Source organism: Dipteris shenzhenensis, chromosome 3 (genome assembly GCF_047967505.1).
Source record: "Dipteris shenzhenensis isolate YYH24624 ecotype China chromosome 3, Dip_SZ_1.0, whole genome shotgun sequence".
In the NCBI taxonomy this organism is placed as follows: Eukaryota; Viridiplantae; Streptophyta; class Polypodiopsida; order Gleicheniales; family Dipteridaceae; genus Dipteris; species Dipteris shenzhenensis.
The window spans coordinates 21,874,657-21,898,659 of record NC_141598.1 but is presented as its reverse complement, the minus strand read 5'-3'; the positions used below and the strand labels follow the sequence as shown (position 1 = coordinate 21,898,659).

Genomic DNA, 24,003 nt, shown 5'->3' with positions numbered 1-24,003 from the left:
TGGGAGCCCGATTCAAAATGTAATTGGCACACATCAAGCCCTCAAGCCAGAATTTGTGAGGCATGTGTTTGCTTTTCAGCATACATCTGTCCATCTCCATGAGAGTTCTATTTTTCCTCTCAGCTTTGCCATTTTGCTGAGGGGTCAGCCTAACTGTGAGCTGATGCATAATACCCTTGCCTTTCAGAAAAGCATCAAATTCTGCAGACAAGTATTCCCCACCTCTATCTGTGCGCAATGTCTGTATCTTGAGTCCAGTTTCATTTTCAACCATGGCTGAAAAGTGTTTAAACACCGTGAACACTTCTGATTTGCGTTTCAGCCCAAAAACCCAAGTGAAATTGGAGTAATCATCAATAAATGTAACGAAGTAGAGATGACCACCCAACGATGGAGTCCTCATGGGACCACAGACATCACTGTGTATAAGCTGTAATTTGCGGACAGCTTTAACTGAACCATCCTTTTTGAAGGGGAATCTATGCATCTTGCCTAAAATGCACCCTTCACAGGCATGTGGAGGAGGTATCTCAAGAGGTGGCAATGCATCAACCATGGAATACCTCTGAAGTGTCATCAAGCTGTTGTAATGCATGTGGCCATATCGGGCATGCCATAATTCTGCATTCTGCATGGCCGCTGTAGGGGTAGAAACTGCAAGAGCATGGGCTGCTCTTTTCTCAAAAAGATCAAGCTGAAAAAGCCCACGCAGCAGAGTATCAGATAACCTTAAGGCATAGTCATCTTCCCTGTCTCGGACAGCACATTTGTCATCCTCAAAGATGACCTGAAATCCAGCTCTGTTAAGAGTGGACACTAAAAGAAGATTTTTGGTTATACCAGGCACATATAAGACATCTGAAAGTCTGAAAATTGAGCCATCAATGGCAGTGAGCTCAACATCTCCTGTGACACGTACTGAATATGATGAGTTGTTGGCACAAGTGACTTTCTTACCAACGGGAGGTGGATGCAAGGAAGTAAAAAGACACTTCCTAGAAGTGATGTGCTTGGATGCACCGCTGTCAAAATACCAAGTGTTCAGTGTTTCATTGACACTGAAAGCAGATGCATCCGTAGAAGAGTCATAACTGCAAGTCAAAAATGCATATGTATCATCACTGCAAGTGGCTGTACTATCCCGAGCATCTGGAGCAGCCAGCCTAGCATCTGAAATGCAAGATAAAAGGGCATAATCCTGTCCAACAAAGTTGGCTGCAGCATCCCCACTGTCAGATGCATGAGGAGCTGAATCTGAAACAGGCATACCGGAGCTGTTTTTCTTCTCTTTTGCAAGCCTTTTCCTGCATTCTGCAATGTGATGACCTGGCTTTTTGCAGTAGTGACAAAAACCCTTCTTCTTAGGCTTACTTGCATCATTTTTAGCCTTTTGTGAAGCCTGTCCTGACCAACTGGAAGGCTGATTTACTGATGTCGTTGCATGTCCCTTTGTTTTTTATTTAAATTTTGAGAGCATGGCTTGTTCACCTACACGTGAAGCCAAGTTTTTCCTGGTTTGCTCTTCCTGAAGCAAAAGTCCTATCAACTCATGAAAAGTGAGAGGATTTGCACCCCCCCTCAATGATAAGTTCAGCGAGGTATGAAAGCTGAGATAAGACTCAGGAAGAGAATTCAGAGTGGTTGTAATCATCTCTGAATCAGGAATAATTTCATCTATGTTTAACAATTGCTCTCTGAGATCCTGTAGCTTTGTGAGGGGACTGACATGGAGTCACCCTCTTCCATACGTGTATTACTTTAACTCTCTTTTCAAAAAAAGATACCCTTGCATCATTTCGGGCTGCATACATGCTTTCTAAAATATCCCATGCTACCTTGGAGGTCTTACACGACCGGATATGCGGAATGATAAATCTTTTCACTGAAAGAGAGATGCATGACAAAGCTAAGGCATCCCGTGAATCCCATCTCTTCTGCTCTGGAGTAGTGACTGTAGCTGCACCAACAACTTGTCCTGCAGCTGCACCCTGTGCACGACCTCTTCCACCTCCTTGCTGGGGAGGGGTAGCAGGTGCAATATCTGCTGGTCGGATCTCACCCCCATTCACATAATCCCATAAATTGCGAGAAATCAGAATATTGCGTACCATGAAACTCCAGAGGGAGTAGTTGGTACCATCCAACTTGTCTTCCTGTGAAAGACCACCGAACTGGAAGTCATTCTGATTTTGATGGGCCATATCTGAGAAAGAGATTTAAGCAGATACAAAACTGAATTCCCTTACTGGGAATGAAATGCACAACTCCCAAAAAACACAGCCAAGCACTGGCTGTAAATGCAACTCAGATTTCTGCACTTGCACTGTCAGAAATCTGTCCAAGCATCAAAAACTCTCCAGAATCTGCCAAAAGTGCTGCAAAACACTTCAAGAAAGGCAGTATGAACTGAAAACTCCAGAAATTTCTCTTCCAACACAAAAGCCCCAAAATAGGCCTGAAATTGCAACCGGAAAGGGGCAAATTGATCAAAAGCCCCAAATGTTGCAAGAATTGCGCTCTATCTGCAAAAGCCCCAAATTTCACTGCGAGATTGCAGTGTAATTACAAAATCCTCAAATTTCTTCAAGAAATTGTACTGCAGAACTGAAAGCCCCAAATTTTGAGCTTGAAATTGCAACCAGAAAGGGGCAGAAGTACAGAAAGCCCCAAATTTTGCAATTTCAGCAGAAAGCCCCAAATTTTAGACCAAATCTGCAATGTTTGCTCCAAGTGTAGCTCCGAAACTACAAAATGATTGCAATGTCTGCAACAAACAAAATGCCCCAAATGTACTCCCAAAAAACTGAGCCAAACAATGGCTGTCTGCAAAACGTGCCTGCCAAAGATCACCTGCGAGTTTGTCCTGTACGAAATCAGAGGACTACCTGATGTACGAAAGCAGGACTAGTACGGAAGTACTGTACGGAACTACGGATAACAGTACGGAGAACATACGTGCTGGTACGGACGATGACAGCGAGCTGTACGACTGGTGGTGGCGAGCTGTACGACTGGTGGTGGCGAGCTGTACGTATAGGTACGGAACTGTACGGCGAACCGTACAGTATGACGACGAACTGTACGGACGCTATGTACGACGACCACGGCACTTGTACGGACGCAATGTACGATGACCTGTGCGTTGCATATCTGTACGGCGTGTACAGTACGGCAGGTAAGGTATGGTTTTCGAGTCTGCAGGTACGGAAGGTACGGATGCAGCTGGAGCAGTACGGCAGGTACGGTACGACAGGGTACGGACGTGCAGAGACCAAGTATAAATTCCGTACAGTCGTACGGACTGTACGAGCGAGATGTAGCAGCAGGAGTGCAGGCTATAGGCTGGAGCTAAACGGGGAAGAAGTAGGGAGCTGGATCAAATGCTCTGATACCAAATGTGAGAGAATGGAGAGTGAGAGAGAGCAAGAAAGAGAGAGCTGGAGAGCTGAAAGCTGAAAGCTGAGTTGCAATAGAAGAGTGTGAAGAGTACAACTCAATGAGTGAGAGATAAGGTTTTGTCCTAGTGACAAAACCTTAGTAGTCACTAACCATAGTTAGTGAACTAACTACAGTTAGGGGGAAAAACCTCTTAAAGAGGGAAAAGTGCCCCTAACTAGCTTATTAAATTACATTGGTCACTGCTGAATTATATCTATAATTCTAACAAGACCCCGCCTCCTTATGCGGGAGGAGAGGTGGGTGCCCGTAAGGAGTCGTCCATCTCGTACTACTGCCCACTTTCCCTCCTTGTGGGCCTGATCCTGCTACTACAACAGAAAATGCCTCTCCTCAACCTGTAGTGGAGTGAGGTCCTCATCCATGGAGATCCTCGGCTAGTCTCGTAAGGCTGACCTATGACGTAAAGCCGAACTCGTGCTTGGGCGTCATGGAGCCGTATGATAAGGAGCTGCTCTCGGTTGGGGTCCCTCCCAACCCACCATGCTCTCTCAATCCTGTGCTCAGTCGCCCGTAGGGTAGTGGTCACGAAGGCCTGCGCATCTGCCATCGGTGTAGCCTCAGTGCGGGGAATCCCACGTACTCTGATGTTGAGAGCCTTGCTAGCTCTTTGCTACTAGTCCAGGAGGGTAGCCGAAACAGTTACCCTTGCAGGTTCCCATTTGGCTACGTCGACCCATCTGGACGTCTCCTCGATGGCACCTGGACGTCTCCTCGATTGCATGCTCACAATCTGTGCCTCCACAACTGGGGTGCTTCCTGGGACTGTACGTATAGCAGTGACCTCCTGTCGGAGCTGTGAGATCTCATGTTTGAGCCCCTGAATAAGATCAGCTTGGACTCGGATAGCCTGAGACTACTCTTGTATGAGACGTGCCTGCTCCTGGGTGAAGCGTGTCTGCTCCTGTGCGAAGCGTGACAGCTCCCTCTCTTGCTCTCGGATGCTTTGGACCTCCATCAGCAAGTACTCCCAAGTCTCTGATGGGTCAGCTCGTCCGTGCTCTAACGGAAACTGAAAGGACTATGGCCTGAAAGTGTGAGAATGAGACTGGCGGCTGGGTGATGACTGGGTGAGATGGATGCGGTATGGAGATGATAGTGGCCTAGAGGAGGTGATCCCAGCAGGGTGTGGGAGCGTGGGCTAATTGAGAGGCAAAGGGGAGAAAAAGGCCAAGTAGTGCAGAACAGTGCATGACCCCTCCAAAGTAGGTGTCATAATCGAAGAGAGAACTGTAGCGGGAGAAGAAGGGAGAGATGGTGTCAGTGGCAATCCCTCTATCCTAGGGGAGGGTGGAGCAATCGATGTCATGGGTAGGGGTATATCAGAGCCAGTAGCTTTAACTGTAGAGGCTGTGGGCGTAAGTGGAGCTGAAAGTGTAGCTAAAACTGGAACTAGAGCTGACGCTGAGGCTGAGGCTGGTGCTGAGGCTGACGATGAGGATGTAGCTGAGACCGAGACTGAGATTGAAGCTAAAACTGAAGCTGAAGTTGTGACTGAAGCTGAGGCAGAGGTGGGTCCCGCCTTTGCTTTGCTATCCACTCCGAGTCCACTGCGGTTGTAGCGTGTGTTCACATCTTCGAGTTTCAGTTGTGTTTGTTTCTTGGCTTTGTTGTCATCTTTCTTGGCGGCTTTATCCGTATCCTTGCCACCTTTCCCCATTTCGTTCGGCAGACCCATGTTTGGTGTAGGTCTTAGTCTTATTGCAGGAGCGGGAGTGGGAGCATGTACCTCCCCCCCCATGACACGAGGAACCCCCAGGGGACTGAAACAAGGCGGGGAGCCGGAGAGCTCAATGGAGGGAGTAGGAGGTGGGACTATAGGTCCGGGTGGAGGAGGAGTGATTGTGGAGGGGAATGGAGGAGGGGGGAGGAGCGGTGATATGATAGGCTAGGGCGGGGGAGGGGGGGGCTGAGGGGTGGCGAGACAAGAGGTGGGCTGAGGGTAGGCGGGGAGGGCTAAGGGGGTGGCGAGGTTAGCTAAGGGTAGTAGGGTGTAGTGGCGAGGCCATGCGAGGGAAGCTAGGAGAGAGGGTAGCGAGGCTAGGAGCAGAGGCGAGGGAGAGAAGGCAACGGGTGGAGAGCTACAAGCGGGGAGGCAGCGGGCAGAGGAGTTGCAGGCGGGGAGGGGTTGCAGGAGGGCGGAGCTGCAGGCGGGAGGGGAGCAACAAGAGCGGAGAGGCGGAGGAGGCAACAGGCAGAGGAATAGGCGGGGAGGGAGGGAGCTGCAGGCGGCAAGGCTAGGCGGGTAGGGAGGCTAGGTGAGGGAGGGAGCTGCAGGCGGGGAGGGAGTCAGCGGGCGGAGAGGGGAGCTATAGGGAGGAGAGAGAGAGAGAGAGAGAGAGAGAGAGAGAGAGAGAGAGAGAGAAGGAGAAATCGTGGAAAATCCAATACAAATGAAGGAATGAGCCAAACGTTGGGTGTAGGCAAGTTTGGAGAAAGAAAGAAAGAAAGAAAGTCTATTAACGTCCACTGGAGACCAAAAGGTCTATGGGACAGCAAGAAACCCTCTAGTACATCTGCTTTAGGCACATGGTATCTCCCAAGGAGTGCAAAAAGCCACCCCCATTATTTAGAATACCTCCATGATAGTCTGGAAGAGTAAATAGCCATACATCAGTTTAACACTGAGAGTCTTTTGGTTTTGATTTGAACTCTCTGATGAGTGCTATGCCTTCACGGTAAACTGCCCATTTTCCATCCTTTCTGGCAGCCCTGACTTTAGTCTTAAGTTGAGCTTGTGTAAGCTCCTCTGCTATCCATGCTTTGGTGCCCTTCAACTTGTAAGATTGTCGAAGAAGCTTAATCCACGTATCTTTTGACTTCAGTGTAAGGATAGCATTACCTTTATAGTGCAGAATAGAAGCTGGCCTGGAGGAGTCATCATCCTGCTCATCATCATCCACCCATTCAATGTTGGGCAAGCTTGCTTTGATCTTTGTCAAGATTTCACTATATGTGTCCTCCTCTTTGTACCAATCTTCTAGGAGTCCCCCTATTCTAATCTTCAACGCATTACCACATCTAGCTTCGTGTTCTTTAATCTCTGCTTGAATATTTGACTTACATGCTTTGGTGTCCACTTTCACAATCACTCCCTTCTTAGCAAATTGTACTTCAGTGCGAACAAGAACTTTGACTGTAGAGACTAGCTGCGGGGTAGGGGGGGAAATCCTTACAAGATTTTACAGCCTCATCAATTACTGCCTGCTTACCAGGCCCTTCCAGAATGTGAAGTTGAGCCTTTACTTCTGCCAATTCCAATCGTAGCTCTCTCACTGCCTGCTGCAGATAAAAGATCTGATCCTGTTGCCCAAGGATGGGTTGTTTTGAGCCTTCTTGTTGGTAATTCCGTGCATATGGAGAGGGTGTCATGGCTGCAACTGTATAGTACCGAGTCTTGATGGATGTTGAAGATGTTGAGGGAGTTGAGGAGGACTTGGAGGAGAGGGTAGGCCAGTAGTCCATAGTTGGCTGTCTGTTTGAACCCCCTAGCTTAACCTAACCCCCGGGTTGGGTTGGGGGTTTAGCCTAACTCGGGGTTAGGGTTAGTTAGCTGCTTCTAACGGGTACGGAGAGAGAGGTACGAATGGAGAGGTACTGACGGGCGGTACGGTACTCGTTGCTTGTTGACGGGCTATATGGACGGCGGAGAGGTCAAAACGACAAAACTGTACGGTATTGGCTGCCTACTGATGGGCTGTATGGACGGGGGTACGGACGTCGGAGGTACGGACGTCGTGCAGACATCGGAGGTACGGGTGGGGAAAGAGAGAGAGAGAGAGAGAGAGAGAGAGAGAGAGAGAGATGCTAACGGGAGAGGAGAGGCTGAGTGGGGAGAGGCTAGCGGGAGGGGGAGGCTAAGCGGGAGAGGCAAGCGGGAGGGGGAGGCTGAGGAGGAGAGGCTAGTGGGAGGGGGAGGCTGAGCGGGAGAGGCTAGCGGGAGGGGGAGGCTGAGCGGGAGAGGCTAGCGGGAGGGAGAGGCTGAGCGGGGAGAGGCTAGCGGGAGGGGGAGGCTGAGCGGCTGAGAGAAGCATGGGAATTTGCCACATGGCACGTTTGCCCCCCCCTTTCATTAAAGTCCTAGCCCACTACAACCAATGGCACAATTAAAACTCTAACCCTCCTTACAAATGACACATTGGTTTCCCTTGGGCCCAACATTTAGACCCCTCTTTTCTAGCATTAGCCTAGCACTTGGTTGCACCTAGGCATTGGATGCATTCCTAGGGACTTCTGAGAAGTATCTTCCCCTAGGCTAGTCCCCCAAGCCAAGGATAGTCACAGTTACAAAATTCATGTCCCTATGACATACATGAAGCGAAGGATGAAGAGTAGTGTCAAGGTGAAGGATGAACTACAGCTGGACGAAGTGAGACGGGAAGTACTCCGAGTCAAGTAGATCGAGTTCCCATAGGTCTCAAGGTCGCAAGAACCGACAAATCGGCACGCCAAAAGCTGGGTGGGCTGGAAGTTAAGGAGAACATCCTACCCAGCCATTTGGGCAAGATCTTTGCACAGGAGTGAAGAGACTCTACAAATCGAGTCTGATGGATGGGGATTTTTTTTTTGGGAGAAAAAAAGGTTTATATTATAAACAGTTCATATGATATATATTAATGGTTCACAACAAAACCGCATTTCTGCGTATCTCAAAACAACTAAGAAGAAAGCGCGAAGCTGCTTTAGTCTCTTTAGTCTGTCTCAAAGTCAGTCTCATAATAAATAGAACCCTTGAAGTGGCACTCTTGATTGAAATTCTGACGATGCTCCAGCTCGTGGTTCTTGATTCCAGCAAAGAACTGCGCAAGGTCGTTGTCATACATCTTCAAAGCCTACTAACCATTCAGCAAAGAGAAATTCTGCGTCAGTAATCTTATCATTAAATTGAAAATCATTCCTGGCAATCCACACAAACCATAATGCATATGCTCGCACTAATGCCCAGCGTGAGTGTTTGACTTTAGATGCATCTCCCAGCAAAATTGCCTTCCAGTTGACTGGCTCTCCTAGTTGCATTTGGACTCTCTTCCAGACTTTCCTAGTTGATGGGCTACAAAAAGGTGGAATATGTCTTCCCGTGCGTCCTGGCATCACCGGCATTTGGCGTCCCCTTTTCCAATCCTGAGGCCTCTTGCATTTGTCCAGACAGCTTTCATCATCACCAACCAAAGCAGCATCGACATCTTCTTTGGGATTGTCTTGGCCCAAATATAGTGAAATCTCTGCTTCCAGTACAGCGTAGAGTCAAAGGTGTTCCACCAGGAATTTAAAACCGGAATCAGCTCATCAATAGAGTCAAACGGAGTGGGAACAGGGAGTAGATGTGGGGCGAGGATCCAGCTAAATGCTAATGCATAATTCAGGACTGAGCCACCCTTCCATTGAGTGTCTCCTTCCCAAATAGCTATTTTGTTGGTGACAAAGATAGCGTCTTGGTTCGTCAGCCTGAATTCTCTTCGAATTTCAAGCAGGGTCTTCCATCTAATCTGATCCCTATGCCACAGCTGACCCCAAGATTGAATGCCCTTTTTGGACAAGACAGAGGCTTTGGTAAAGTCGGTGTTGCTGAGTAGGGCTTTTCTATGTATCACTGACGCCCAAATAGAGTCGAGCTTCATGAAAGAACCTTTGCCGGAGAACAGCAGTTGCGTTTTGATAGATTCAAGTGCTCTCCATAGCGACCACCATAGATCGCTGCCTTTAGTGGAGCACGGTTCCAAACAGAAGACTGCAGATAGAACTAGGTAGTTCTTCCATCGTTTTGCCTTGACAGGACAAACATGTTTGAAGTTACGAGCGAGAAGCTTGGCCCAATCCATTTCTGGGTTCAGAAGGACCTTGAGAATCCAGGTCACTACTAATTTCGCCGCCTCCTGCTTTATGTTGATCACTCCCAATCCCCCTTCACTCTTTGGACGAGTGCAGAAATCCCATCTTACCTTGGATATTCGCTTGTAGCCTCCCCACAGAAAAAACTTGCAGTTAGCGATGAGTTTATCAAGACCCGCCGCTTGACTAGGGTGCCAACAGGACAAGTACAAGATGGTTATGGGGTAGAGGCAATGATTGAGTTCCATCCTTCTTCCTGCCAAGTTGGATTGAAATCGTCTCCACTTTTCCAGTTTTGAGCTGAGCCTCATTCCCATCTCTCCTTCATTGACACATCAAAACCCATGGGTATGCCTAACAGTCTGAAAACAATACCTTTTTGGATCAACTGACAGCCCAGATGCTCCAACTCATCTTGAGTTTTCCCGCTGCCTGTGCAATACCCTGTTTTACTATGGTTGATGAGAGAACCAGAGGCTAAGCAATAGATGTTCAGGCATTCCATGACTTCGCTCACGTCACGAGTAGTGTTCCTAGGCATTAGGTTGGTGTCATCTACAAACTACTGCATCACCATCTGTTTACCATTGGGCAACTCAATTCCTTTTAAGGATCCCTCAGCAGTCTTTTCTGTCAGTAGCCAGCCCAACGAGTCAGCTGCAATAGCGTATAGTAGGGGGGCAATGGGACATCCTTGCCTAATTGATCTTCTTAGCTGAAAAGTTGAGGACATCTAGCCATTAATGCAGACCTTGGCCGTTGTGTTGGACAGCAGTAGCTTGATCGCGGCAACGAAATTTGGTCCCGGACCCATGTCTGTCAAGGATTGCAGAAGGAAGGTCTAGTCAAGCCTATCATATGCTTTATTAAAGTCTATTTTGATGAAGCAGAAGTCTTGCTTAGATTCCCTGGCGTGCTAACATCCTTCCCAGACATTGACAATAGCCTCCAGGAGGTGTCTTACTTTTATGTTCCTGTAGGATCCATCTGTCCATCTTGTTTTGAATCCTTATTGCTAAAGCCTTGGCAAAGATTTTGTAGCTGCAATTAAGCATCGTCAGAGGTCTCCACTTCTTTATAAGATCTTTTCTTCCGTCTTTTGGGATACGTTTAACTATCCTGCTGTTTAAGTGTTCAGGGAGAGAGGAAGTGGAAATACTTTCCTGCCAAACTTCAAGTAGTCTGGGGCCTATCCAATCCCAAAAGACCTTGTAGAATTCTATAGGTAGGCTATCCTCTCCAGGAGTTTTGCCGTCTTTCATGGACAGCATTGCTTCCTTGAGTTCTCCCAAGGTTAGAGGCGCTTCCAAGCTTTGATGGTCGAGACCAGTGACAACCTTCTGTCTTGAGCCCTAGCATCTAGCTCTTGCTTACGTAAATCTATCATCTGCCTGCGTTGTTTGTGACAAAATATTCTTAAAGTGATCAGCAATGTACTCTTTGTTCTCGGTGTCCGATTGAGCCCAAACGTTTTCTCTGATTTCTAGGAGTGGGATCTCCTCTGCCATTCTCTTCTTGCATATAATCTTGAAAGTCTCCTTGGTTGGCCTATCCAGTTGGCTAGTCCACCACCTCTTGATGTATAATTTGGCTGACGAGTATCTTAAGCTTTCAAGTCTAGCTAGATCACTCTTCGCGAGACGGAGTTTGACACTATTGGATCAGCCGAATTCACGTGGTTCAACAGGTAGATTGGGGACACAAGAAGAGAGGCTCGCTTAGATAGAGTGGATCTCTCCTAAGGGCTCCTCCAAGACACTTCTAATCTGAAATGCACAGTTCTCTCCACTTTTGCATTTTCTGATCACAAACCACTCCTCCTTCAGTGTGATTTTGGGTCACAAAAAAGTGCTCCGTCTTGGTTTAAGGCAGATCCCACTCTTCTAGCTAGGGACTGTACAAAATAAAGTGAAGGAGCTGTGAATGCTCCCAGACTCATTGATGAGTCTGCAGCTGACTTTTGGATCAGGAATATCAGAGATAAAGTCCGGCGTCAGAGGATTCTCAATGTCTAGAAGAGGATGGGGAATATTTAGTCTAGGAATTAATTGCGTTGAGGAGAGTGGGTGTAGTGTATGGTGTGGAAGGTCATGGCAGTACGTTGCCATTGTAAGAAAGCTGCAGTGCTATCGTCAAATGTAAAAGGTTTTGGGCAAAACAAAGTACAACTCCAAAACGAGGTTATCTACCTCTTATTCACCCTATGGGGGGAAAGCCATCCTAACTAACTAGAGGTAAAAAGTGTCCCAAGGGGTGTTCACACCACACTAATCAATATTTAACAAATAAGAGGTCCTAGGGAAGAATTTTGGGACAAGGAGCTTCATTCAACGAAGAAGCCAAAGACATGTTATCCATTGTGCTGTGGCCTTCTCTAGTTTGCCTCATACATAAGAAAAAGGATAGGAAGCATAAAAGCTGATTTGTATTGAGATGAACTGTATTCGCAGTACTCTCTATGAAAGGAAAAGAAGGGATCTAGTCTACAGCAGGCCAATACTTCTAAGTATAGATAGTTCCGGCTATTCTAACTTGGACTGCTCTGCCAGTTGGTTCGACAGATTTGGATGTTTACTTATGATGGCTGACTAAATGACCAATTGGCTTGGTGAGACTGTCTCACTGGGTGGAGTAGCTCGGCAGGTGAATCCTTATTGGCCGAGGCTAGTTGGCATGAGCACATCAATCTTGTTGGCCCACTTCTAGTTAGCCTTGGTAAAAATGCATGGTACTGATTCTTTATTGATACCAACCATTTTTGGCTTTCTTATCTGCTACCACCCTTGCTATTTTAATATCGTAGGCTTGGGTTGAGTCAATTAAACCTAACCAAATGTTGTATTTCACGGGGTTGAAAATGCAGATTCAGAATTTCCTCTCTTTTCCAGAAGCAATAATCCGCACATTAGTTAAGATCATGTCAGACAAGATACATGGGTCTACACAGGATAACCTGGTCAAGTATCACGGGTCTTCTTATTTAGATACTCACCATCATTATATCTTTAGACTGGTAGAAAGGTGGAGTGTACCTGTTATCTGTAGGGGCCTACCACTTGGCTTTCCTGGCTCTTGTAGTCCCCAATGGTTATCTTCAACCATCTGTCATTCCATGTGGCTCGAAAAATATATATATATACATATATATATACACACCTTTGTAAGACTAGAATGAGTCCAATCATACAAATTTAGATTTTTTTGTTGTTCTAAAGATCAAAAATCTAGAATAGCATGCCATGTGGAGAGTGAAGCATCATGGCATGTCATGTAGATGGCAGAGAGGACTCTTTTTCTAAGGCAGGAACCAGGCAAGAGAGCAAGGAAGCTAATGCAAGCAATCAACAATGAATAGGCAGGACTTTTTGCATTTGATCCGTGTGCCTTCGCAAAGAGAGGTTGAACAGAGAAGCATACAAATGGACACATGCATGGGGAGGTGGACAACTTATGTGCATACATCTTCACACACCCATCAAGGTGGATGAGCATAATTCATAGTCAAGTATATGAGCTCTTTGCACCATTAGAACTGTTCTGCTGGATGAGGTGCTCTCTTCGGTGATGAGTACGACTTACAAAATGGTTCGTGGCTTTGGGAGAGTGCTCAAGGAGCAGCTACATGGCAGGGCAAGGGCCTTGTACACAGCTCCACAAACACATGGTTGGCTAGGCTATCCCCAAAGGACGCGCAAGCTTTTGTGATCTCTTCCCCAGCATACAAAACCCTACTAGGTAGCTCTCCAACATGCCTCTTGCTTACACAAACTAACCAATAGAAAAGATGTCTACAATCATCAGCACAGGTGACGAACATCTCAGGTGGAGTTGCTCTCACATAAAATGAAACAACCCCTCAAGGTTAGTCACTACTAACCTGGAGGATCTGGATCGACTCCATCTGATAGATGTAACTGCAAAACATATATAGAACAGAAACCAAACAGAGGGTCTCACATAAATATGGCTGAGTGTCACAACCAAACCAAAGATCCCTCAAGATCATCCCCCAGCTAGAGGCCAGGCAACCCCGAGCCGCCATTCTCCCAACCAAGACTGCATCTCCAATACCACACATTTGCGCGCACAGACATCACTAGGAAATATAGGCCTGGACAGGCTCCAACCTAGCTGGGCCTTCTTACAAGGCCCTACTCCCATAAATTGCACACCTAGCTGGGCATGTTTAAAACATTTCTGCTTGATACCAGTGGCTAGGAGATCAATCCAGGAACATGATCCTCTAAAAACATAATATAGTGCGGTTTCAATCTCATGATAGTCACTCTTAAGGTAGAAAACCATTACCTCCATCACGCATAGCAGCTATGACATCCCCACTGGCGTCATCAGCGCCCAACAGTGGGTGTAGACCATAGTATAGACATATGCTCTCACACATACAAATCCACACACCCACACATACTTGGGCATCCATTTAGGTCTTCGTACTGAGTTTCTGTTGGCATTCCGGAGATAAAGGGCAGACTCAGCCATGAAAAAGGCTAGCACTAAAGGAGAAGGCTAATCAAAATGTAGTCCAAACTCTCTTCATTCAAGCTACAACTGCTTGTGAAGACTAAACAATTTCATTTTAGTCTCTCCCAAACGAGCATCTAAGCAAAAAAATGCTTAGACAATCTAGCTGATAGGGCAACACACCCCTTAAGATAGAAAGAATTATCGCAATATTGGCAGGCCGCAACATGGACAAAAACTTCACAAGATGAAATTTGCATGCCCGCTAATATGACAGAAGCATATATCTAAATGCATCCAGGAACATGCCCCAACTCATCCTCAAACAACATAATATAGTGCAGTTTCAATCTCATGATAGTAACTCAGTGGCTAGGAAAATCCATTGCATATGTTTCAAACGTGGCTGGGCATCCTTGAGAGGCCCCACCTCCCAAAAATTCCTCCAAACAAAAACCATGTAAAAATTATAATATGCAAACCTCCTTATCAACGTCTCTTTTCCTATGCACCGACCTAGGATGTATCTCGATACAAAAAGGCTTCACCTTAACCAGAAAGAATAATTGTCAAGCTTGCAAATCCATATGCAAGCATACCTCTGAATGTCCAAGTATGTGGGTTCTGAGAACCTCTTCTGAGACTGACTCAAATCCATAAGGAGGCTCTTGAAGCAATAATGCAGCTGAAGCTTCTGTAATATCCAAATAAACTTCATCGATTGAAGCCCTTTCACATGTCCCCTTTCTAGAAAGAACTGCTACAACCTACAAATAGTAAGTTTTTGAAAAGTCGATTAAGAATCAAAAGGGTACGAATACTTTTCAATCTCTGAACCCAACAATAAAGTTCACCCAAAAATAAGGACCATTAAAAGACAAACCCACCTCTGAACCGGCATCACGATACTGTGTCAGGTCAGCTTTCCCGTGACCTACAGGAACCTGTATCAAATGTATATCTGGACAAACCTTCTTGGCCTCATCTCCCCGCATGCTTCTGAGCAACAATAAATTATGTGAGTGCAAGCCAGGCAGACCTCAAACCGAAATTGCTTAAGCGTTTTATCACAATGAACTCATAATCCCACAAAGTTCACAGGACAAATATACTGCATCAATAATCCTGCAAATGCACAAATATATCTCCTGAACTGCAACAGTGTTCAGATCACCTAAGGGTGAAGAGCAATATCCTGCACTTGGGGTTTACAGGTTGTCGGTTGGCTGCAGTTCCAGAGCAGCAAGCAGATCTGAGGTTCGTGGAGAAAAAGTGCCGCGAGGAAGTTGGAGAACAGTTCTGGGGTCACAGGTCCATATCTAGTCAGCACCCTGCTGCTAGATAGTGGGCACACTAGGCACACATTTTGTATATGGTCTTGGTCCATCTTTGGGACCATATATATTGCTGTTTCTACTCTCTCTGGAGCGCAGTTCACTTACTTGTGCACATCTCTCTCTCTCTCTCTCTACAGTAGTACACATTATGGAAAGAAGTTGGATTTGAATTTAGCACTGTGTGGTTTCCTGGGCTTCTCCTTGTTTATCTTACACTGCGGGGACAGTGTTGGCTGTTTCATCTCTGGTTTCTAACAATGGGTACCTCAGGACTCTCTTCCCTCACATTTCGAGTCCTAGATGATGGCAAACTCCTCAGAAAGGAGACCAGCAGGGAGGATTACAGAGGCTGTTCCGTTCAGAAAATCCGGATAGTAAATCGGTGTGGAAGTGGTACATAGGTCCGGACCCCCCCACCGAACAGGACACAGATTGGAGTATAGAAGAGAAAGCCTTTATAGAGATTGGAGTGGGACCCAGGTGAGTGAGGTTGGAGAGATCTCAGTGTTTTAAATGAGCCAGATATCTTTTTTGGCATGGGGAGGAGGATTCAGATGCAGAGGATTGATAGCACACCTGCAGCGGCAGCTCACTGTGGAAAGGCAAAAGACTTGCTCGGAGATTTCTATCAGATATTTGGCATTGCCTATGGGACAGCTTCAGACCCAGGAAGATCTCTTCTTTTCTTTGTTTGATAGCTTGCAGAGCCCTGGCAGTGGGCACATGGTGGGGATATGGACGCATGTGGACGCAGACAGGTGGAGAGGAGTCACAAAGGCACTATATCTGGGATTGTCCTCTTGCACATGAGGTCTGGAGGCCAGCCTTGAGGTTGATCTTTGGTGCCACCCAGGCCCAGGGATAGATGGTGGTGGTCCAGGACGCACAGACACAGGACCACCTTGTAGGTACAAGGATTTTCACAGGAGCATTGCTATATGCCTCACAGGACAGGAGACCGCACCTATGGTGACAGAGTGGACTCCGAGTGCATTGCCATCATCATTTCGTGGTATATATGGACAGCCAGATGCAGACAGGCAATTGATCAGCGGCAAAAAAATGTGCATACACTCCGAGGTAGATAAGACAGATTGCAGGGGGGCTCCGACCACATGAGGAGGAGAGAGGCCTTTCTCAGGCCTTTCTCAGTACCTGGAAACTGGAAGCTTTCTTACATTTTGGAGAGAGAGTTATAATTGACCTGAGTGGCACTTTACTCAGCTTGTTGTATGAGAGCTAACCCCATAGAGCAGCCAGCCAGAAGAAATCTCTCCTCTTCTCTCGTCTCTGTACCCTTTCTAGAAGAGTTGTGTTTTACCTTGGTAGCTTCGTATTGCTAGGGTATATATATTTAGGGCATTTTCTTTTTCTCGAGAGGAAAAAACGCTATACACAAACAATTTTTTGAAAGTCAACTTCATGGGCACCCCAAACTCCTATTGAATTTCTTATTAGAAAGGTTGCCACATATATAAAATCCACAACACAATGGATAAAGTTGAATGAAAGCAAAACAACCTTTAAAAAATTATAGTCTCATGCAATGGATCGAGATGCAAGACAAATGCTTCGAATCAACAGTAGCCTCTCCGCCTATGTTGCAAAGGGTAACACAAACTACTTCCGATCAAAATAAATGGATTAAATCCTGCTTTACAACCACATCTCCATTATTTACACACACTAAAAACATGAGACATCATTTGTTTGCCTTCTACCTTGCAATCTATATTGATAACTCTTACATTACAGTACTTATGTAAGAATGATGACATCATGTCAGATACAAATCGGTCAGATACGCTTCGCATGCACAATCACCACCAATCTGAACTAAGCAGATGAAGTTAAATAGTTAACATTCAAGGACGAACCGTTTGACGCCAAATTGACGAGCTTCATACCCCACAGCAATAAGACCTCCTCCCTTCCATGGGTTATATTGCACAACTCCAGTTGGCTTTCCACGTAGCTCAGGCGTTCTCCTTTGCTCCACTGCCACACAGAAATGTTCATATCGTGACTAACGATCCCCCCTTTCGACGCCTTGAGCATCGACACGACCAAAAGGCTCTCAAAACATGTTGCACGAATTCTCTGGAACGCAGCTGCTGCAGTATATACGTAACCGAAGAAGGGCAGAGAAGGATGTAGAAATACCTTGAACGTAGAAGCAGTCGAGATCGACATGGGCGATAACGCGGATCTCATTGGGCTCGGGTCGAGCTACGGGCATGTTGCAAAAGCGAGATGACAGTCGAATTTCCAAAAGTTGGAGCTGGAATTGACACTGAAATCAACTGCTAAGTGTCGCGTATCACAAGATTCCATGGATTTTGCGGATCCTATTCCACGGGCAGTTGTCTAACGTACACGCGCCTTCGGATAGCAGGAATGTTTCTTCCATGGATTTCGATGTCTAAGGATGTTTACACACTCGCCTCGCCCATGCCGATTTCGAGGTCTCTAGCGTCGCCCAATGCCTGCCCATCCTGCCTTGAATGCATCTGGGCCTTGGGCTAGACTTGCATGAGCAATCTTGCCCATCCATGATCCGTGGACGTGCTTACGTTTGTAAACACCCCTTAGGTTGGGTTCACACCACCCCCTTGACCAATGGACTTCGCCATCGCCTCGCAATGTTCACATCATTCTGGACACAAAGCTATCATTTAGAATTTGGTCTCCCAAGATTGCAGGGGGGCTAGATGATGATGCTCGAGCCCAGACAACGAACCTCCTTACCGCTTGACATCTCCTCTCTCAAACCATAGTGCAACAATGCATCCAACCTCCCGCTATCATCCTTGGCCGCCATCTCTCACCCTAAGGCTTGCACATGCTGCCCAAAATGTGCAATCGGTGCCATTGCCATGGAGCTCAGCATTTTGTTCACACGGACTAAGTTCCCAACTAGCTTATCACATTTGACTAGCTGGCCATTTTTCCTTGGCTTGTGCAGAGTAGGCTTGTCAGGTCTCTACCCCCCTTGATTGATCGAAGAGCCAGATGGCACCTTATGATTGCCTAGATGGAAAATGTTGCTCCAATGTGCAAAACTTCTCCCTCCAAAATTGGGGTGCCATTTTCCACACCAAAGTGGCGTTGGAGTTGCATGTGACCTTGGCAAAATGCAATTCTGTGTGCACAACCTCTAAAAGTCCCGAGTTTGATGGATAGGGAGTGGTCCCACCGAGAGACTCCCAAGTGGTGAGTCGTGAGCCCGGTGAATTCAATGGCTTTTCAACTTGGAACTCTAAGTGGGGAGTGACCCCCTATGTGAAACTTCAAAGGGAGGTGCAAATGTAAGCACAATTGGAGTGTAGAGTACTCAATGTGTGGTGGAGAAAGAAGGCATCCTACGATCCACATCAGGTGCTCACCATGAGCTATTAGTTGGCTACTTACCTAAATATTTATGGGCAAATTATCAGCTCGTTATCATGTGGAGGTTGAAAAGAAGGATCATACGATCCACATTACGTGCTCATTATGAGCTATTGCTCAGCCACTTGAGATAGAGTGCCTAAATTTTTATGGGCCAATTATTACTTTGTTATTGAACGGTGGAGATTTCTTCTCCACCTACACCCATGCTCTTATGTGATGGGAAAATCCATGGAAGCACTTTCCACTCAAGAATTGGCAAGAACTTGGTCTTCAAACCCCATATTCAAAGCACTTTCTGACTAAACAAGCATGACCGCAATGTCTTTTCCTAATGCAAAAGTTCAGAAGAGGGGAGCTTGAAGGCACATGCAAAGGAGTAATTTGTTATCGATGGCACTTAAAGTAACATAAATGATGGGACATCATGGGAAATTTTCTCATTTTGAAAGGTTTATAGGAATCTTTACTTATAATACTCAATCCTATTTAATAAAAGTGGCAATGTTTCAGCATCTTGAGGCTCGAGGGTAAAGTACCTATGGCCAAGGGCACTTACATCGCTCCCCCCTCATGTTTAGAAATTCAAGCACCAATAAGTAGACAAAGCCTACAAAAAATACCTACATGCTCATATTTGATCTCTTGGTAAAATTCAAATTTAGGATTTTCCAACAAAATTTTGAAAGTCCCCCCTCTTGGCTTCGATAGTGGGACTTGTGCACCAAATAAAAATCAATGAATATAAACAAGCTCCTCTACCCTATGGGCCCAATATTACCAAGGCTATAACGCCTTACATGGCAATCTCCCTAAAATGATAGTTCCATCCATTTAGGCATTGGCTATGAGGAACACATTTTGAAAGTGCACCTCCTTCCTAAGGCATGCCTAGCACAGGCAAAACATTAGAAATCAAAGTACTTTGGGGAGAAGAGGAGAGGGTGGAAAAGAAGGCCCTAAAAACTTGTTTAAATCCCCACTTTAATGAAAGTGAAGGCATAAGTGGGAGGGAGGGAGCATTGTCCCCTCTCTTACTTTATTTTATGTTTCCTAATTTCTACATCGATGTCTATCTAGCTTAGTGGTAAAACTATGATGATGAACAATGTCTCCAAGGCTTCAAATACCCTTGCATGTACACAAAGAGAGCTTATTGCCCAATTCAAGACCTTTTACCTACTTGGGTCCACCAAATTAGTAAAACAAGGCTTACTTTTGGAATTTTGACACCAAGAAATCAAATTAATAAAAGCTTCTAACGTAGCAATGAATCAAGGCATGCCTAGGTTCTAAGAGTTAAAGACATAAATACACAACTTGTAGCATAGGAGAGACTATGAAGTCTGAAGAAATAGTGCAAGTCATCCTCAGTGGACTTGGGGAAGGATATTGATTCAAACCATAGTAGTTCAAAAGTAAGTACCATTGCTGGAAGAACTACGATCTTCTTATTGGGTGAAAAATTAGGCAATTCAAGCCAAAAAAGGACAATAGAGTGAACAACCTTTTGTAGCCTCCAATTGCCTAATTGTTGTAATTGAGAGAAATCCTTTAAATTCAAATATTGGTAGTCACACTTCAAAAATCATCTTCAAAGCTTTTTAGCCTAGTGGTGAAGTACAGATTCATCCAACACTTCAACAAATTTTGTTTTGAATCCTTGTTTTGTCTTTCATTATGGACTCCATGCTCCAAGGTTTTGTCTTTCATTACAAACTCAATGCTCCGTGCTCAAGGATTTTGCCTTGCATTACAAAATCTACCCTCCATGCTTCCAAATCAACAAAATTTTCCATCTGGCTCAAACATTGTTTTGGAGGATTGTTCATGGCCGAAGCAAAGATCATGAACAAAGTCTATACAAGTGTCTCTATTTCTATTTGCATTCATAGCTGTCATTGGAATTGGGTACTCCATTATCTTCGAGTTTCAAGTTATCATGGAAACGGCCTCAATACTATGCACAACATCGTGTGGACATTGATTTATTAGCATCTTTCAACATAGAATTGATGACATGATAGACCTTATCTTTGGCTTTAGGGAAAAGTCAACTCCTCTTATGAATTCTCAGATTTCATATTTCCAACGGTCTTGGATTCATCAACTACCCTAGATATTGGATAGGTTTTTATCTCAAATTTCTCCTCCTAGACTTCCTTTTTGTAGTTTCTTGAACAATCTTGAGATTCATTTTTCGTTCTTGCTCCCAATCTTCGTTCTTAGATGCCTTTTTGTTTTACAATTCTTGTTACAAATGCACAACCAGTTTTCCATTTTTTATTCTGAATAAGCTCTAGTCTTTGTTTCTACATCCTAAATCTAGGACATTTTTCATTCTAGAACACTTGGCTAAACCAGTTTTTTCACAAAGTTTCAATCCACATAGCTTCTACACATTTCATGTTCAACATAGTTTGCTTTTATTTTTTTGGAGCAAAAAAAGTATGTTTTGTATTATGTCTCAAAATAACCTTCAATTCCAATTACAACTTGCTCGATAAGTATAGATGAACCAAACAAAAAACTAAGAAAAAAAGAAAGCAAATGGAGATCAAACATCAGTTATAGATTGAGGGTTTGTTGATTTAGCTTTGAAGTCTTTGATCAATGCCTTGCCATCTCAAAATTGCCATTTCAAAATTGACAGCCTATTTGCCTTCTTTTTTGGCTGCCTTTACCTTTTGCAAGCTTTGAGGTTTTATTCTTTAGTCGAGCTTTTGTGAGTTCCTCTGAAACTTGCACTCGTAATTCTTTTAGCTTATTGGATTGTCGGATAATTTGAGTTTTTTTACTTTGTATTGCAAGTAAGAATTGCATGCGCTCCCTTCTTGACCTTATCGAAATCTGAAGCTACAATGCTAGGTAGAGCTTTGCTAATTCTTTTGTGGGTCTCTTCATAAGAGTCTCCCTAAATTCCAGTTGTCTAGTAAACCTCCAATCCTGAGCATCTTTGAGTTGCATAGTCTTTGAGATTGCTCTTTTACTTCCTTTTGTAGTCATGTTGATATCTTGCATCTAAGGAGCTCTTCACTTCTCCAGGACCTGTGAGCTTCTCTTGGATCTCTCCCTTGATCTTCTCATACATCTCTTCCATTGAATGAAGATATATAATTGAATTTAGATAAAAAGTTGAGTAGGGGCACATATTTGTACAACTCTATTCTATTGAGAAGCTCGACTTAAAAAATGCATAACTTAAGATTGGAGAAGAATTTGGACCCGAAACCAAATCAAGAATACTTGTAATTCTACAAACAAAATTCATATACCATTCTTATTTCCAAAAAATATCATATTACAAAACCACAGGCCCAAAGTTGCTTGTTAATATTATGCATGTATAACATCATCCTTATTCTTCTACTGTTCCCAAAAGCCTACATTTCTCTTTTCAAAGAGTAGATTCACGCAATATATATTCCACTCTTTGTTGGAGACACCATAGGAATAAAATCTGGAACACGAGGCACCATGCTGCTTGTGGAGTCAGATGGCAATGCACCAAGAAGTGCTCCTTCCCTGGTCTTCTGCTCCTTTCTTCTTCAAAGGGCATGTTGATCGGAAGCAGAGACTTTATGCTTAGAGAGGAGGGTGGTTCAATAAGGTTGAAATACCTAGGAGTAGATTTTAGGAGTTCCTTGATATGCTTGTTTGTGTGCGGCTATGTGCAAGCATACTCAACACTAAAAAAAATAGATTCAATGTCGCTTGGTGTAGCTGAGAAGGGAGCAACCGTACACTTCCATAATGACTGCACCCTTACAAAATTCATCCAATGACCAAAATGGTATCACCCATGACTCATAGGGGTACTATTGCCCGCTCTGCAACATTTTTAAGAAACACTTGCAAAATGGCAATCCGACTCGGCAACCTAGCTTGAATTTCAATATAGAAAACATCTGCCAAAGACATTTGCACTACTAAAGCAGGCCTAATAATTCATTTCAATAGCCGCATATCACACATAGAGTTTGAATCCTAACTGCAGGTCTTCCACACTCACATTCTTTGAAACAATTTGGAAATGGGGCTGGCCGATGTCCTTCAGAAAGTAACCAAGCATGCCATGAAAAGTTTGCATGTTCTTTTGTCTCAACACCCTACACATAATCACCCTACCCATTGGTCTCTTTTTGTCCCAACCCAAGAACTTATGGATTATCTTATTCACAGATTGGACACTATTCATGGTATGTAGTTGTAGATGCAACAAAGACCCTCCTCTTTCAAGTGAACAAAGCCCTGCAATACAACATGATTCAAGAGACTTGTCTGCGGCCCCAAGGAGATTGGAACCCACATCCGTGCCTCCTACTGCGACAGTCACATTGACCTTTAAAACCTTTGAACTACCTACCTTGCTCATTGGTGGCCTCCCTCTACCCCTTTTGACATTATCGCACCTATGTATAGCTCCCAACTGTCATGCATGCACCCTCTGAACAATGTTTCCCGTGTAGAAGAACAACACGAACTTACGTTTCCCCTTCAATAGCCCGTCGCTTTGCTACACCATTGATCACCTCCTTCTCAGCTTCATGCCAACCCGTAGCTTCTCCAATGCCATCGCTCACCTGCGATCCATTTGAGTTTCAGAGTGTTCTCACTCTCATCCCTGCCAACCTGCTATTGCTAAATGGCTACATCACGACATGGGGAGGGAAGCTGAATGATGGCAGGTCATTTTAATGGCCTACATGACCGTGACACGCGTCACTCATGTAGAGGGTTCTCAACCCTTCTACATAATGTGCCTACTAACCTTAGCTTATACATGCATTAATCACCATTTGCCCCCACTAACCTTAATAGCCTATACACCTTTCACACTCCTCCCCCCTCAACTAATGCTAACACACCTTTCACACTCCTCCCCCCACAACTAATGCTAATACACGAATAAAACTCATCACCATGAGTCCCTATTCATCATGTGAGGAGTTGGCTTTTCTAGTTTAATCTCAACCACTTTTACTCTCTCCTCCAATCCTAGAGCTTGTGCTTTAGCTCACTATTCTCCTTTTTTAGAAGGAAAACTTGATGTTGAAGAAGAAGAATGACCTTATCCTGCCTAGCGCTAAGCAGAGCTGAAGCTACATTTGTAGCATATGAAGGTTGTTTTGGTGAGAGTTGTAAACAAGGCGGTTCTTGGCAGACTATCATTTTCCAATGGGTGGCACAGTTCGTATTTGGTCTCAAGAACAGTGCTCAACAATGCTCTTATGCAACTAGATTCCAAATCAATTCATATGTTGTTTCACCCATCATCAGTGTTCCTTTTCTTCAGCTTCAAGATTTTTCCTCAGTCCTTAGTATTCAACAAACAAAACCTACGCTTCAAAAATCTATTCCACCAATCATAGTATTCAATCCAAAATTTTTGTTGTCTTCTAATTTTGGAATTATCTATAGTGTACTCCAAGTCCTACTTTTAGCTACCCTTAGATCTTTGTAGAGCTCATTCAAAGAGCATGCCATAATAGCAGTAAAGGATTAAAATTGC

The 24,003-nt window shown here is 44.8% G+C and overlaps 1 protein-coding gene across 4 annotated transcripts in view; it reads right to left on the bottom strand.

The window, feature by feature from the left end:
- LOC147903516 (DNA polymerase eta-like) overlaps positions 1 to 17,566 on the bottom strand; it is a 43,953-nt gene extending 26,387 nt beyond the window's left edge. The window contains exons 1-4 of one of the 4 annotated variants that reach the window (XM_087399575.1): positions 17,266 to 17,566; positions 16,979 to 17,103; positions 14,652 to 14,763; positions 14,364 to 14,531 (exon numbers count right to left, since the gene is read on the bottom strand). In XM_087399575.1, the coding sequence (XP_087255701.1) occupies positions 14,364 to 14,531; positions 14,652 to 14,763; positions 16,979 to 17,103; positions 17,266 to 17,340 (480 nt within the window). In that variant the 5' untranslated portion in view covers positions 17,341 to 17,566. Of the gene's footprint in view, positions 1 to 14,363; positions 14,532 to 14,651; positions 14,764 to 16,978; positions 17,151 to 17,264 lie in introns of all 4 variants that reach the window. The other 3 variants (XM_087399595.1, XM_087399605.1, XM_087399584.1) reach the window with 3 other exon arrangements.
- Between the last annotated feature and the right edge of the window lie 6,437 nt (positions 17,567 to 24,003).